Source organism: Ceratotherium simum, chromosome 4 (assembly GCF_057802395.1).
Source record: "Ceratotherium simum simum isolate JZ-2026a chromosome 4, ASM5780239v1, whole genome shotgun sequence".
NCBI lineage: Eukaryota > Metazoa > Chordata > Mammalia > Perissodactyla > Rhinocerotidae > Ceratotherium > Ceratotherium simum.
The window spans coordinates 27,084,863-27,098,475 of record NC_141903.1 but is presented as its reverse complement, the minus strand read 5'-3'; the positions used below and the strand labels follow the sequence as shown (position 1 = coordinate 27,098,475).

The 13,613-nt window shown below is 54.3% G+C and overlaps 1 protein-coding gene across 2 annotated transcripts in view; it reads right to left on the bottom strand.

The window, feature by feature from the left end:
* Positions 1-780: 780 nt before the first annotated feature.
* The window catches only part of CAMK2A (calcium/calmodulin dependent protein kinase II alpha), a 63,234-nt gene continuing 50,401 nt past the window's right edge, over positions 781-13,613 (bottom strand). Inside the window, exons 15-18 of one of the 2 annotated variants that reach the window (XM_004428648.3) lie at positions 10,990-11,065; positions 8,263-8,357; positions 4,263-4,491; positions 781-3,947 (exon numbers count right to left, since the gene is read on the bottom strand). In XM_004428648.3, coding sequence (XP_004428705.1) covers positions 3,944-3,947; positions 4,263-4,491; positions 8,263-8,357; positions 10,990-11,065 — 404 coding nt within the window. In that variant the 3' untranslated portion in view covers positions 781-3,943. Of the gene's footprint in view, positions 3,948-4,258; positions 4,492-8,262; positions 8,358-10,989; positions 11,066-13,613 lie in introns of those variants that run through there. The other variant, XM_087429571.1, reaches the window with a different exon arrangement.

The following is a 13,613-nucleotide window of genomic DNA, read 5'->3' as shown; positions in this document are numbered from 1 at the left end:
CCCCGAGGGCTCTGCCCCAGGCACTTGGTCCGCCGGTAGTCTGTGGGTGAAGAGACCCTTCTACCCCTTGCCCCATTCTCCAAACCAGATTCCTGGGGCCCTGAGGCCTGGGGCTCGTCTGTGAGGTTGGGCTAAGAGAAGAGAACGGGTGAGGAGGGACTTCTGGAACAATCCTCTCATTATACAAGGACGTTGAGGCCCAGAAGAGGAGAGCTTTGCCCCAGGACCCTGATGGAGACTTTGCTGTTGGCTGTTTGTGGCAACCCACGTCCACCCCTTCCTCTTGGTAAGAGCACCCCGTGTGCCCCAGAGGGGCCCCAGCCCCATCCCTGGCTCTAAGGCTGGGGCACGCGATCCAGGCATAATCCCACAGTGATTGGCTCAGCCTTGAGCATGTGACCAAGTTGGTCCAGTCTGAATGAAGACCTGGGCTTTTGTGTGTGTGTGTGTGAGGAAGATTAGCTCTTAGCTAACATCTGATGCCAATCCTCCTCTTTTTGCTGAGGAAGATTGGCCCTGGGCTAACATCCTTGCCCATCTTCCTCTACTTTATATGGGACGCACCACAGTATGGCTTGACAAGCAGTGCATCGGTGCACCTGGGATCCGAACCTGTGAACCCCGGGCCGCCAAAATGGAGCGCGCGCACTTAACCGCTATGCCATGGGGCCCCAGACCTGGGCTTTTATTGTGCAACTGGGGAGATCTAGAACATGAAATCAACCAACCAAACCTCTCCGTGCCCACGCTTGATCAAGACAGGGAGACGACGAGTGCACAGAAGTTTGTAGCTATTTATTGCACTGAAAACACCAAGAATAAAACAGACACCCTTTCTTCCCTCCCTCCCCCCAATAGCAGAAAGTTTGAGCAGTGGTCATTCAAGTTCACAGCCATATATTAAAAAACAAGAAAGAACTGAAACAAACCCCCAAACAAATAGTAACAAAGAAACCAGCACGGGGAGTCTGGCAAACACATCCCCCAAAGGGTCTCCCCTTGACGGGAGACAGGAGGCCAGGGGTCAGGATTAGCGCCACAGTGGGCACACACCCGGGAGAAGACTTTCCTGTAAACACGTTTGCATGCTGGAGCTGAGGTCTTGTCTTAGGTCTGGATTTTTTGCATCTATGGGATGTTCTGGAGGAACGCAGACTTTGTCTGGTGGGGGTGGGCTCTGGGCTGCTGTGTCTGCCAGTCTCCCCTGCCTGCTGCCTTGGGATCACGCCAGTGCCCTGTAGTCCACACCGGCTGGCTGCCCACCGACAGGCGTGGCCTTCACAGTGGGGCCATCTCAGCCTGGGGTAGGGATCTATGTCCACTTCTCTGGCACTTAGAGAGGGACACAGTGGACAGGAGGTGTGTTAGCAAATGAAGAGCAGGACCTTGGTGTCCCTCAGCTCAGTTTCCTCTGGTGGGGAAACTGAGGGCCAGAGCGGGGAAAAGACTTACCCAAGGTCACACAGCAGTCTGGACAGAGCTGGGAATGGAATCCTAATAACCCCCACACCACAGCTCTTTCCCCTGCAGTCCGCTGCTGATAAGCAGTTGACAGGCACCAAAGAGGGGAATCAGGAGCAGGCAGGGCAGGGGGGGTACTGGCCTGGCCCAGAATGGAGCAGGAGTCCAGCCGCTGACCAACCCTGTCAGTTCTACAGGTGTCTACGGCTTCACCTCACCATCCCATTTGATTCCCCATCAGACCTGCAACATAGGCTGGGCAGGAATATTTAACCCCTTTAACCAATGGGAAACTGAGGCTGAAGACGGGGCAGACTTTGCCTTGGCAATTGTAGCATCCCCTGGCGAAGGCCACACCCTCACCTTTGGCCTGGGGATGGCTACGGGACCTGGCAGCTCACAAGGGAGACAGGCGGTTTCTCTGCTGGGATGCTGGGATCATGGGGCCTTTCTGGGAAGCCCTCGGGGCCTGGGGCAGGCCAAGCGCCCACCCCTGGGCCTCGGCAGCAGGGTCTCTGCCAAGGATAGAGGCCAGTGATTGACCAGTTTGGAGACCAGGAGGCCTGGGCAGCCTCCTTCCTGGCCTGCAGCCCCGCCTGGCTCGCCTCACCTGTCCCAGGGGCGGCAGCAGTTGAGAAAAGGGCCCAGCAGACAGCTCACTATCAGGGAAAACTCAGGAAGTCCTGGATCAAACATCCCCAATACCCAGGACTCACAGAGGTTCGGGGGAACCAGAGGCTCCTTCAAATCCCTGGGGCTGTGGCTCTTCCTCCCCTAAAATCCTCCAGAGGGGACAGTATCTCATGCTGGCAAAACACGGCCACACAGAGGCCAAAAGCACAGAGAGGCAGCAACATAATTCCGAGTCGGACACTGAGAATACAACCTCTTATTTTTTTTTTTTTTGTCCAAAACATGTAGATTGGTTTTGCTGAGTGTTTTTTCTTTTCTTTTTTTTTTTTTTCAACATACTTACTGCATATAAAGTCATGCAAAGAAAACAGTGCAGACAGTAGATCCTGGCGGATGTGCCAAGGCAATCCACATCTGAGTCAGTCCCGGGGAAGAGGGACAGAGAAAGGAAAAGAAAGAGAGAGATGCGAACCTAGGATGCAGGACGAGGCATGAAGAGTAGGAATTCCAGGGCTCTGCTTGGACCAGCGGACGCCGAGGGGAGAGGCAATGAAGACACATGCTTGTGAACCCCCCAGAGATGGTTAGGGGGCACTGGGGGTGGCACACAGATGTGGTGGGATGAAATCCTGGGAAGCGTGGTCGTAAGGACCCCAGTTTGGGAGCCAAGCAAAGTCCAGATATTTCCATCTTGACAACCTCCCCCACTCTCTCTGATTTGCTGTTTCTTAGCACTAACATCTGATGCTTCTAGTCCTGAAAGGAACCTTGGGACCAAAATGTCAGGGAGGCCCTTCCCCCTGGGGCTGAGTCCACCTCAGCCCCAGATAAACACAGGTGACAAAGTCCATCTCAGAGATGACATGAAAAAAAGAAGAAAAAAAAAAAGACCTAGAACAGAAAAAAACTACCCTTCATCCCTCTTCCCACCTCTCTTCCCAGCCCTCCCGTCCCTCCTCATAATAATTGGAGAGGTCTAGTTATTACATAAATATCCATTAACGCAAAATCCATTTACGAAACACACGGAAGTTTGGCTATAAAAAGGCATGCGGTCCAAGTAGAAGGGATACCTAAATGCTTTCTTTTGCCCCCAAAAAGCAATCAGATTCTCTCCCTCGGATGTGACGAAGCTGGAATTCTCCAGGCCTGACGGCAGGGTGGAATGGGCGGTTAATGTTGGAGGTAAACATCAGCAGGAGGAAGGAGGAAAGAAGTGGGGGCACCCTGAGAGCATCACGCTCCCCACACCGAGGGAGAAGGGGGAGTCGGAGACCAGGAGGGCATGACAGGACGGGAGGAGAGTCAGGGAGGCAGTCTGAGGCAGGAGGCTCCTGGTGTCTGCTCATCTCTCACCCTCTCCCGCAGGGGAGGTTGGCCCAGGGGATCAGGGATCCATCTGCCCTTCCCCAGGGGACCCCTGAAGAGGAGAGATCACGGAGAGGGTCGGGCGATGCCACATTCCTCCTGACTCTGCCCCTCCTTCTCCCCAGCCCCTGGGTGAACACACTGTTGGGCATTCTGGCCTAGGCAAGACCAGGCCGACCACAGCCAGGTGGGGGGTCCTTGGGGCCAGCATCCAGGGCACCCAGGCCTGAGGAAGCCCCGCCCTGACAGGGGACAGAGAGCAAGAGTGGCAGGTGAGGGGCCAGGAGATGTGGCCATTTGCTCTGAAGTCGTGATGGCTTTTGTGAACAGACAGGTTTTCTTGACGCGGGTATGAAAGAAGGTGACGGTGATGGTGGTGTTGGGGGGGGTGACGTGATTGGGGGAATTCCAGCAAAATCCAAGTGGGAGAACCAGCCGCCACATTCCACAGACGAAGAGTGGATCTCTCCAGCCTGGTCCTTCAACTGTTAAGACACAGTATGTGTAATGCTTAATGCAGGTGCTCCTGAGGGTGCCATGGTGTACTCGGGCAACCACCCACCCCACCTCCTTAGATGGATTCAAGCTGCCTCCTGCGGGTCCCACCCAGCTCCCCACCCCCACCCCGTCCCCACCCCCCGCCCCAACCTGCAGGCCTGGTCCCCTTCATATGGTCCTCCCTCCCCACCCCATGCCCTTCCAGCAGCCAGGTTCCCCAACATGTACCCCCTCCAGACTGACACCACCCCATTCCTTTAGATTGTCCTAAATGGGAGATGACAGGAAGGGGGGGGGCTTACTGGGGCAGGACGGAGGGCGCCCCAGATCTGTGGAAGTGGACGATCTGCCATTTGCCGTCCCGGCGGTGCCAGACGCGGGTCTCCTCCGACTGGGCCGTGCGGGGGATGCCGCCTGCGTCCAGGTACTGCGTGATGCGGATGTAGGCGATGCAGGCCGACTCGTCACCCATCAGGTGGATGTGGGGGTTCAGGATGGTGGTGTGCACAGGCTTGCTGTTCCGGGACCACACTGGAGGTGGGGATGGGAGGGGGCAGAGGAGATGCAACTGGGGGGCCTCCTGCCCCACTTCCTTCACTTCCCCAACTCCCAGCGACCCTCTCAGCGGAGGCACTTCTGCCTGCCTCGTTTCCAGAGGAGGGGTCTCTGTGACAGGGCTCAGATACCTGGGAGTCAAGACAGAACTTCTAGATGACCAGATCATATCCCAACTTAGATACAATGGATTTCAGACACGCCTGATTCTTCAAACGCAGGGAAATGGCATTTTAGAATCATAGTATCTCAGACACACAGAAGAATAGGACTCAGATGATTATAGAATCAGATGAGCTTAGACCAGGGTCTCAAACCCAGATCCCTACAGGGGCCAGGCAGGTACATAAAGGAGGGGGCAGAACTGGGTATAGATGCTAAATGACCCTTTGCCTCTGTGTCAGGGAGACAATAGGAGTGGTGGAGACTGGGGTGAATAGCCCACCATGTCCCATTTATAGAGGGCACCTTGTACAGAGCTTCCCTGGTGGTTGCTATATGAGCAAGTGGGACTCATGTTGCCACACCTTCTGATTCATCAAGAGAATCTAGAAATCTGGATTTTTATGTGAAAATGCCTCATTTTTAATTATTGGCATCTAACTCAAATTTAAAACATCATGCAGGCCGCATGAAACATATGTGCAGTCCAGATATGGCCTGTGGGCCCCTCGTTACCACCTCTACTCTCAACACATAGAATTATGGAAACTTGGGAAATCTTAAAATTGCAGAATCTTAGAATCTTGGAATTGTAAGGATGGTATTGGTGGTCATGGGGTGAGGTCATGGAATGTTCCAGAGTTAGGGGGAAATGCATAGCTCTAGTAATCAAGACAGAACTGACAAAAGTACCTGAAACCAGCTCTCTCTATGTGAAATATAAGCCACCATTATTATTAATATTATTATTACTAATTATTTTGGTTCTAGGAACTCTCAATTTTTTCAGCAAGATAGAAAACAAAAGCACAGAAAGACAATGACCCAGGGAGGGGCTGGACATGGGTCACCAGGATCTCGGGCTTCAAAGGAGCCCTCACGCCTTCCCTTAGTGTAGACCAAATGGAGGTCTGAATCCCATAGCGAGCTGATTTAAAATATAGACTGCCCATCCCCATCCTTGGAGGTGCCAGTTCAAGAATCTGCAATATTAGAAAGCCCCCTTTCCCTGCCCCGCCCTCTGATGCTGATGCCCAGCCAGGTTTGTGAGCCACTGATTTCCTGAAAAATGTAAAATGTCTTTTTTTTCAGGACCAGAGAAAGCATCCAATAGTACCCACTCCCTAATATAACGACACTAACCCCAGGCTAAAGGACCAAACTCACTGAGTCTTATTTATGTAGACTAACAGACTTCTACAATTCTGGGCTCTCGGACAGAGAGAATGTACAGCTTTTGTGTCATAGGCTTGGGAGTGACCTCAGAGGTCTGAGATCATCCAACGGCCCTCCTACAAAATGCAAGGAGGGCTCCGTGAGCCTCCTCGACAGCATCCAGGGCTGGAGGCATTCAAGACCGTCTAGTTCAACGCATCCATTTAGCAGATCTGGAAACTGAGGTCCAGAGAAGCAATCCAACTTGTCCCAAGCTGGGCTAGTTTCTGAAAGAAATGCAGTAGAATCTAAAAGAAGTCAGTCTCTAGGTGGGATTGAATTAGGACAGTCTAGAACAATCCCAGAAGGGACAAAGAGCACTTGGCATTGTTGAGGGCACTGGGCCTTGCTGTTGGTGAGGGCTGAGGTCCTGAGGGGCATTTGTAAAGAAATGACCACCGTCATGTGGGGTCTCTTGAATGCGCTGTAGGCTTCCAACATCCACCCTCGGGGATAGCGTGGGAGGTGAGGCCAGGTCCTCCAGCAGGAGAAAGCAGGCGGGAGGGTGGGACTTGGCCAGAGCAGGCAGTTACTCTGGGTCTTGCTCTCGTGGGTCCTTTGCTATGACCAGATCTTCAAGCCTAGAGTCCAGGGGGCCGGTGCTATGATGGGGCCCCCTGCCTGGCTGCAGGCCAAGGGCTGGCACGGCCTTTTCTCTGTTTGTTTCCCTTTTGCCATCCCTGAGCCTTTAGAGCCAGCTCTGCCTGGTCTCTGCTCTGCTCTGTGGGGATTGAAGAGTTCACTGTGGGGAACCAGCGCCCCCAGAGGACAGGCCAGTGTAGAGGTGGCTGTGGGGATCAGCCAGGGAGCACCAGGGTGATGGGGACCCCTGGGTCCAGTCATCTCTCTTCACTTGAGAATTCAGCCTCCATTGCTAGGCTTGGAGAATCAGAGTTTGATTTATCAAGGGAAAATGCAGCTTCCTTCCTCACAGTTTTTTTGGAGTGCTCGAGCCCCTGTACTCTCTAAGATTCGGTCAGATTGGGTGCAGGTAGGAGAGGAGTGTCCAGCTGGGGGCCATGAATGTGCAGGTGTGGGGGAGCACAGGGAAGGGAAGAGGCGCTGTAGTGAGTCAGGACCAGGCTCTGCCACCGACTCTCTGTGTTCCTTTGGACAAGTCACTTCCCCTCTCTGGGCCTCAGTTTCCCCTTCTGTGTGATGAAGACTTGGACTAGATCCTACTTCAGTCACTTAAAAACCGCCTTTATTTTTACCATCTACAAGTGCCACCTCTACTTACTTTGTTAAAATATTTCCTTAAATTGATTCAGTTTATTAATTTATATAAATTTATTTTAAAAGAAAACTTTCTAGCACAATCATTAATGAACAGAATACAATTTTAAGAAAAAGTCCAGCGAAACAAATTAAGTTATATAATCTCAGCTCCATGCTCTTGCCCGCAAGGGATATGAACCTGAGACTGCCTGAGACTCTCTGATGAAGAGGTGAATTAGAAAGTGCTCGAGAGGTGTTAAAGTTAGGCTAGCACCCAACTGAGACTTTCCCCATGATGGAGTCAGACCTATTGAAAGAGAATTTAGAAAGAGACCAACTTTCTTGCAGTGTGAACCAATGCTGTTTCAAGTGGTGCCCACATGCACGGGAAATCATCCTGTGTAGCCTTCGCAGTTCACCCCTCCCCTTTGGGGCACCCTGGCCATGCCACCCCTCAGGGCCTTCCTCTGGGTCCTGAGCTGCATGATTCTAACCTGCATGTGCTTTGGTTGGTCCCTCTCTGACCCCTGGCCAAGGTGAGACACAGACACAGGCCGAAAGCACCCTAGGTCAGGCCCAGCCTCAGCCCCCTGACAGCCCCTGCTTGCAAAGCTGCCAGGGTCTCTCCTGCAGAGGAGAGGCCCAGGAAGGACAGACACGTGGATAGGACCTAGACAGACAGACAGGGCACAGCAGTGTGAGCTCGGGTCCTCTCTGCTTCCCCAGACTGCCCACCCACAGAGGGCACTTGTATAACAACCCACAAGACAGCTTGTGACCAGCTGGGCAGCTGGGGTGGCCCCAGGCATCAAGATGACCGTTAACTTGGGTGTGTGCCCCAGTGGGAAGGCTCTCTTATTTGTAAAATGGGAATAAAGGGCCTCCCAGGGTCATGGGCAGGGGAGGGCCGAGTGGGCTTGTCACCCTCATCCCAGGTCCCCACGCTTAGACACAGGAGGGACAGCTGGTAGTGGGACAGGCCAGGGTTAGGAGAGGGAACCAACATGGTACCAACCCCTGTCCACACGAGATCTTCCTCTTTGCTGGCTCCTGAGCCGCCCCGGAGGCCCTGCCCGTCACCCTGCTGTGCCATCCGGCAGGACACGGAACGAGAGCAGACAACAGGTACCCCAGAGAGAAGGGATTGCTCACGGTTTTCAAAATAGAATCGATGGAAGTCCAGGCCCTCGACCAGGTTCCCCAGGGCCTCGGGTTCAAAGGCTGTCATCCCAGGGTCACACATCTTCCTGGGGGGAGGAAGTCAGAGGAAAGAGGGGCTGGGGCGGCCTCTCGGAGCTACTCTCGAATTCCAGGGGCCTGGACCCCAGAAGGGTGAGCCTGTGAAATCAAAGCAATTGCACCCACCTCATGGGATCAGCGAGGCTGGTGGACAGGAAGGGCTTGCAAACTGAACAGTGTGGGGCATTGCTGACTGGTTGGTGCCATTGAGAACTGGGAAGCCTGGTTTGGGGTCCTGGCTCTGCCCCTTACTGGTTATGAGACCCCCAGCAAGGGGCTTAACATCTCTAAGCAAGAGCACCATGAACATGGGGCAGAGCTGTACACTGCACTAAGGTGCCAACAGGGATAATCCAGCCTGTGCGCTACTCTCCAAATTGCACCCCCCACCCCCAGGGCAGCAGATCCAGAGGGGTCTTTTCCTAATTTGTCTTCTCTTGGGGGAGGCCTTTTCCTTCACATCAAAGTCACATCTGCTCACCAAGCAGGTATGTCCCTGGAGGGTGTACTTTGCTACTTTAAACAAAGGTGCCCTATTGTTAGCAGCGGCCCTCTCGGTGAGCCTCAGTTTCCTCTGCTGTCACATGAACGTCCTTGAAGTCATGCCTGAGAGGAAGGGGCACAGGGCATACCAAGGAGACCCTCAGCTGTGCCTTGTCAGCTCCGTGGTCCCTTCCAGGTCTCAGTCTTTTGAGATCCTGAACAGCCAGGTGGGAGAAGGAAAAAACTGTCCCCCCATCCTCAGGTCTCTGGGATCTTCTGTGGCACAACATGGACCCCTGTGACCATGACAGTGAAGCCAAGGACAGGAGGTGCCCCAAGACAAGTAAAGATCCCAACCTGGGGAGGAACTGGGGACACTGGGCTTCAGGCCCAGCATCATCGTAGCTGGACACTATGGCGCATGCCCTGTCCTTGCTCTGCCCTGACTTCCTGTCTATGTGACCCCAGACAACTCGCTTCTCCATTCAGGACCTCAAATTCTCCAGATGGATTAGCCAGTGGCTGGGGGGCTGTGCTCAGACCATATGGGATCTCAGGACTCTTCCAGCCCCAGAATCCTCCAAGGCTGAGGGTCTGAGCTCTGAGTGTCCAGAAGACCAAGCACCCCCACTGGAGAAGCCCCTCTCCAGGAGGTCTCTGGGCGTCCCTGCCCCCAAAGGGACTCAGATACCATCTGTTCCAACTCCATTGTACACACAGGGAAACCAAGGCTCAGTGAGACGAAGTGACTCATCCAGGGTAGGGCCAGACTCAGGGCACCACGGGCCCCAGAGGTCATGGCAAGGGGTCAGAGCCTAGAGTAGGCTGCAGATGCCAGAGGAAGTGACACCACAGAGATGGGAGGGGGTCCCCAGGAATGGCACTGGGGGACTTGGTGTCCACAGGAGCCACTCTTTCCCTCCCTCCCTCGCTGTGTCCTTCCAAAGCCAGTCTCAGGCTCTCCTATGGCTGACTTGACTCCTTCTAGGACAGGCTGCAAGACCCATTCAACAGTACATTTCCATGCCTTTATGCAACACCCAGGTGCACACGTGCACACACACCTGTGCACACAGTCACAAGCACGCATGCGTGGACAAGTGTATGCATACATGCATATATATATGAAGCCTCAGTCTCACACCTGCACCTTCCAAGGTCCTTGTTCTTCCAGATATACCAATAGACTGCTGGGGCTTTGCCACCCCCTGCAGAAACCCTCTCACAAGTAGAATGTGCTGGCCTGTCAAGCCTTTGGGAGACACCGCAGCTCCTGGGCACAGCGGAAACCAGGAACAGGCTGCCCAAGGAGCAAACCCCAGCCAGGTTGTTCCCACCTCACCTGAACCCAACAGGAAAGGGTCATTCTGCCTTAGTTGACAGCTTTTGTCCACCAAAAAGCATTGTGGGGTCTCCAGACCCAGGCTTGTCAGCCCTGGCCAAGACATTGAGGCCTCAGCCCAGAATCCTCTCCCTGCCTAGGGCCAGCTGAGGGCCTCCTTCCCAGCCAGACCAGGAAGGGTATGGGTGACCACCAGGGGGCGCTCCAGCTCAGCCTTTGAACACAGTCACCTGTCAATGGCTAGTCCAGGCAGGTAGGGGATGTCTCACATCACCTGTTTCATTTTATGTTGTTTTTGTGCATCTGCCTTATTCCCCAGAGGAGTCAAGTTTCCGTTTTGAGGTTCTTTGGCTCACCCCTGCTCACTGGCGGTACACACCCTAAGGATTCCGGCCCACTCCTGCCCATCAGAGGTCAGAGGTCTGAGGAGGTCCAGGGTGACGACCTAGGCCCAGGCGGCAGGGCTGAGGGGCCTGCCTCCCTCCCCTCCTTCCCAGCTCATCTCCTAGGAGCCCCATCCTGTGGTGGAGACCACCCCCTCTTTCCCAGGGGAAGCAAAGGAGTTTTGTTGGAGTTCCTCCTGGGGAACAGGACGTGAGGAGGAGGAGAAGGACTGAGACATAGAGAAGTGTCGTGAACAGAAAGCTTAATGAAAGAAAGAGTCTGAATGCAGAGCAGAAACACGAGTTCAGTCTGATTCACAGCACATGCAGAGTGAGTGAATGAGGGTCAGAGACGCGGACCCCCAAAGTTAGCCATCAGCCCCCCTGAACACCCATACAGGCAGGACATGCAGAATGGGCCCAGCAACTCACGTGTAGGACTCAAAATCTCCATTGCTTATGGCTTCGATCAGCTGCTCTGTCACTTTTATAATTTCCTGTTTCCGCACTGTAGGCAGGAGGGGACACAGAGAAATGACAGGAATAGTAACAGTAATGGAGCACTGGCTACCGTTTCCTGAGTCCTCACCATGTGCCAGACCCTGTGTGGGACCCGAGGGCCTTGTCTGTATTGTCTCATTTATCCTCACATTGTCCCTGGGAGGTGTGTCATTACTCCCATTTCACAGAAGAAGAAAGTGAGGGCCAGAAGGCAGGAAAAGGTATGAAATCTCCCTCAACTACAAAGGGCAGAGCCAACGTCTCAGTCAGCAGCTTTTCCTCCAAAAAGCATGCCTGGTGGATGTTCTGATTCTTGGCCTGATTTGAACCCAGGTCTTGATCCCAAAATATGCTTCTCTATCACCTTGCTTTGCCACACACAAATCAAAACAAGGTCGACTGTGGCGGTTGTCACTAGCAGCCACGAACCAGGGGCTCCCCCATGGCCCAAACTGGCGCCGAAGGTCTCGGGGCTCACTCATCCCTTAGGTCTGGGTGAGCTTTCTGCTCCATTTGGGTGCGTGTAGAAATCAGGCAGTGAGCTGTTCTGGTACTTTCCAGGCATAATGAATCCCTGCTGCGGAGACCCAGCCTCCCCTGTCCTCCCCTGGGACACCGTGAACAGCTGGTCTTTCCTGTAGAGGGTTCAGTGTCAGTTTTCTTATTAGGTGCGTGATGCCCCGAGCCCCAGTTTTCCTCTCTGTAAAATGGGGACACCATCACTTCTCATTCGTTCAGTGCCAAACACGTCATGGAAAGAACCCAGACTCAGACTTCATCTAAATTCCAGCCCAGGTCCCTACAAGCTGTGCAGCCGTGGGCCACAAGGGGTTTCCTGGTCTGTGAGATGGAGATGATAGTGCCCTTCTCGGGGGCACAAGATGATGGGTCTGACGCGCTTGGACCAAAGCCTGGCACACAGTAGGTACACGCTGTCAGTGCCATTTCCTGCATCCTCCCACACGGGTTGCCACAGCTTCTCCTCACAGACTCCCTGGGAGGTGGGCAAGGCCAGTTTCCCCCCATCCCACACACGAGGAGACTGAGCCTCAGTGATGGAGGAATCTGAAGCTGGGTTTCCCAGAGGCAGACCCTCTTCCCCTCCTCCCCGAGGCTCAAGCTTAGCTTCAAACCTGGTCAGCTCATTGACTACGGAGCAGCCTCAGGTGACACAGATGGACATGTTGCCCATTTCTCAGCCTGGGGGCATGGGAGGGAGACCACGCCTGGCTGAGGCCATGTCCCTGCCCCTTTCCTCACCACTGTCTGTGCCACCCCGCCCCATTGCACATCGGGGAGCTCAGCTCAGGCCCAGAGGACAGAATCACAGAATATCCAAGATGAGAGAACACTAGGAGACCAAGAACTCATCCTGCTTATCATACTATTGGGGAAACTGAGGCCCAGTAGGGGGTTGTGACTTGCCCAAGGACACAGAACATATCGGGTGCAGAGTTTGGCTCCCAACCTAGGGCCTTTTCCACAAGACCCCTGCACCCCAACACACTCCTGGGTGTTTCGGGCCCGTATGCTTATCTATTCCCCAACTCAAAGACGAGCTCCGTGCTGGCTGGGCCGTGGCTGTGCTCGGCCAGCTGGACCCCTGGAGCCTGGAACAGGCCTGGCCCCACAGGCACTCAGTATTGAATGAATGAGCGTGCCAGGCATTGTGCTGTGCACTTAACCTGCAGAATCCCGGAGCCTCACAGCACAACTTCAGGTGGTCATCACTCCCACATCAGAGACAAGCAAACGGAAGGCAAGAGGTTGAATAGTCTGCTCCGGCAGAGCAACCACCCCAAATGGTGTTTGCAGCTCCAAAGCCCATCACTCTCTCCCCCACCACATGCCGCTTGGGGCAGGGCTCACGCCCAGCACAGCTCTTGGCACATGGTGGTTGCTCCGCAGACATGGAAATTATCATCTGCAACATCGGTCACCATGCTGAACGACCAGTTCGTTCTCTCCTGGCTCCACTAAGAATCACCAGGGCTGGGAATGAGCCCATCTTCGACCATGAGCTCTGCTGGGTCACTCGCGGGTTGTTGCCCCTCTCCCTTTGGGGTCTTGCCTGGCGCTGGGGCAGAGGCGGCACGAATGAATGAACGAGTGTATGGCACCAAACCAGGGACTGGGGCTGCTGTCTGCCCTGTTCCCTGGACTCGCCCGAGTGGCCTGGTGGCCTCTGTCCCTAGGAATCCGAGAACCCTGCCTCCTAGTCAGCTCTGTCCTCCTTCATAGAAGCTGGAGACTGAGGATGGGAGGAAACCACCCCTGCCAGGGGACACCTCATTCCAGCTGCTCCCTCATGGAATCAGGGTGGCAACCCAGAGTGGATCCACCTGCTCATATTAGGCCGTAGGACCTGTGCCACCTCCCTGGCCTTCTCTGCGTCGACTTTAAGAATCCTTCCAGCTTGAAATTCCACAAGCCTGTGCGTAATGCCCTGTCTGCTGTGGGCTGCTTCTCACTGCCATCTCAGAGAGGCTAGCAAAGTGGTCAAGGGCATGGATTCTACAGCCAGACTTCCTAAGTTTGGATCCTGGCTCTGCTAC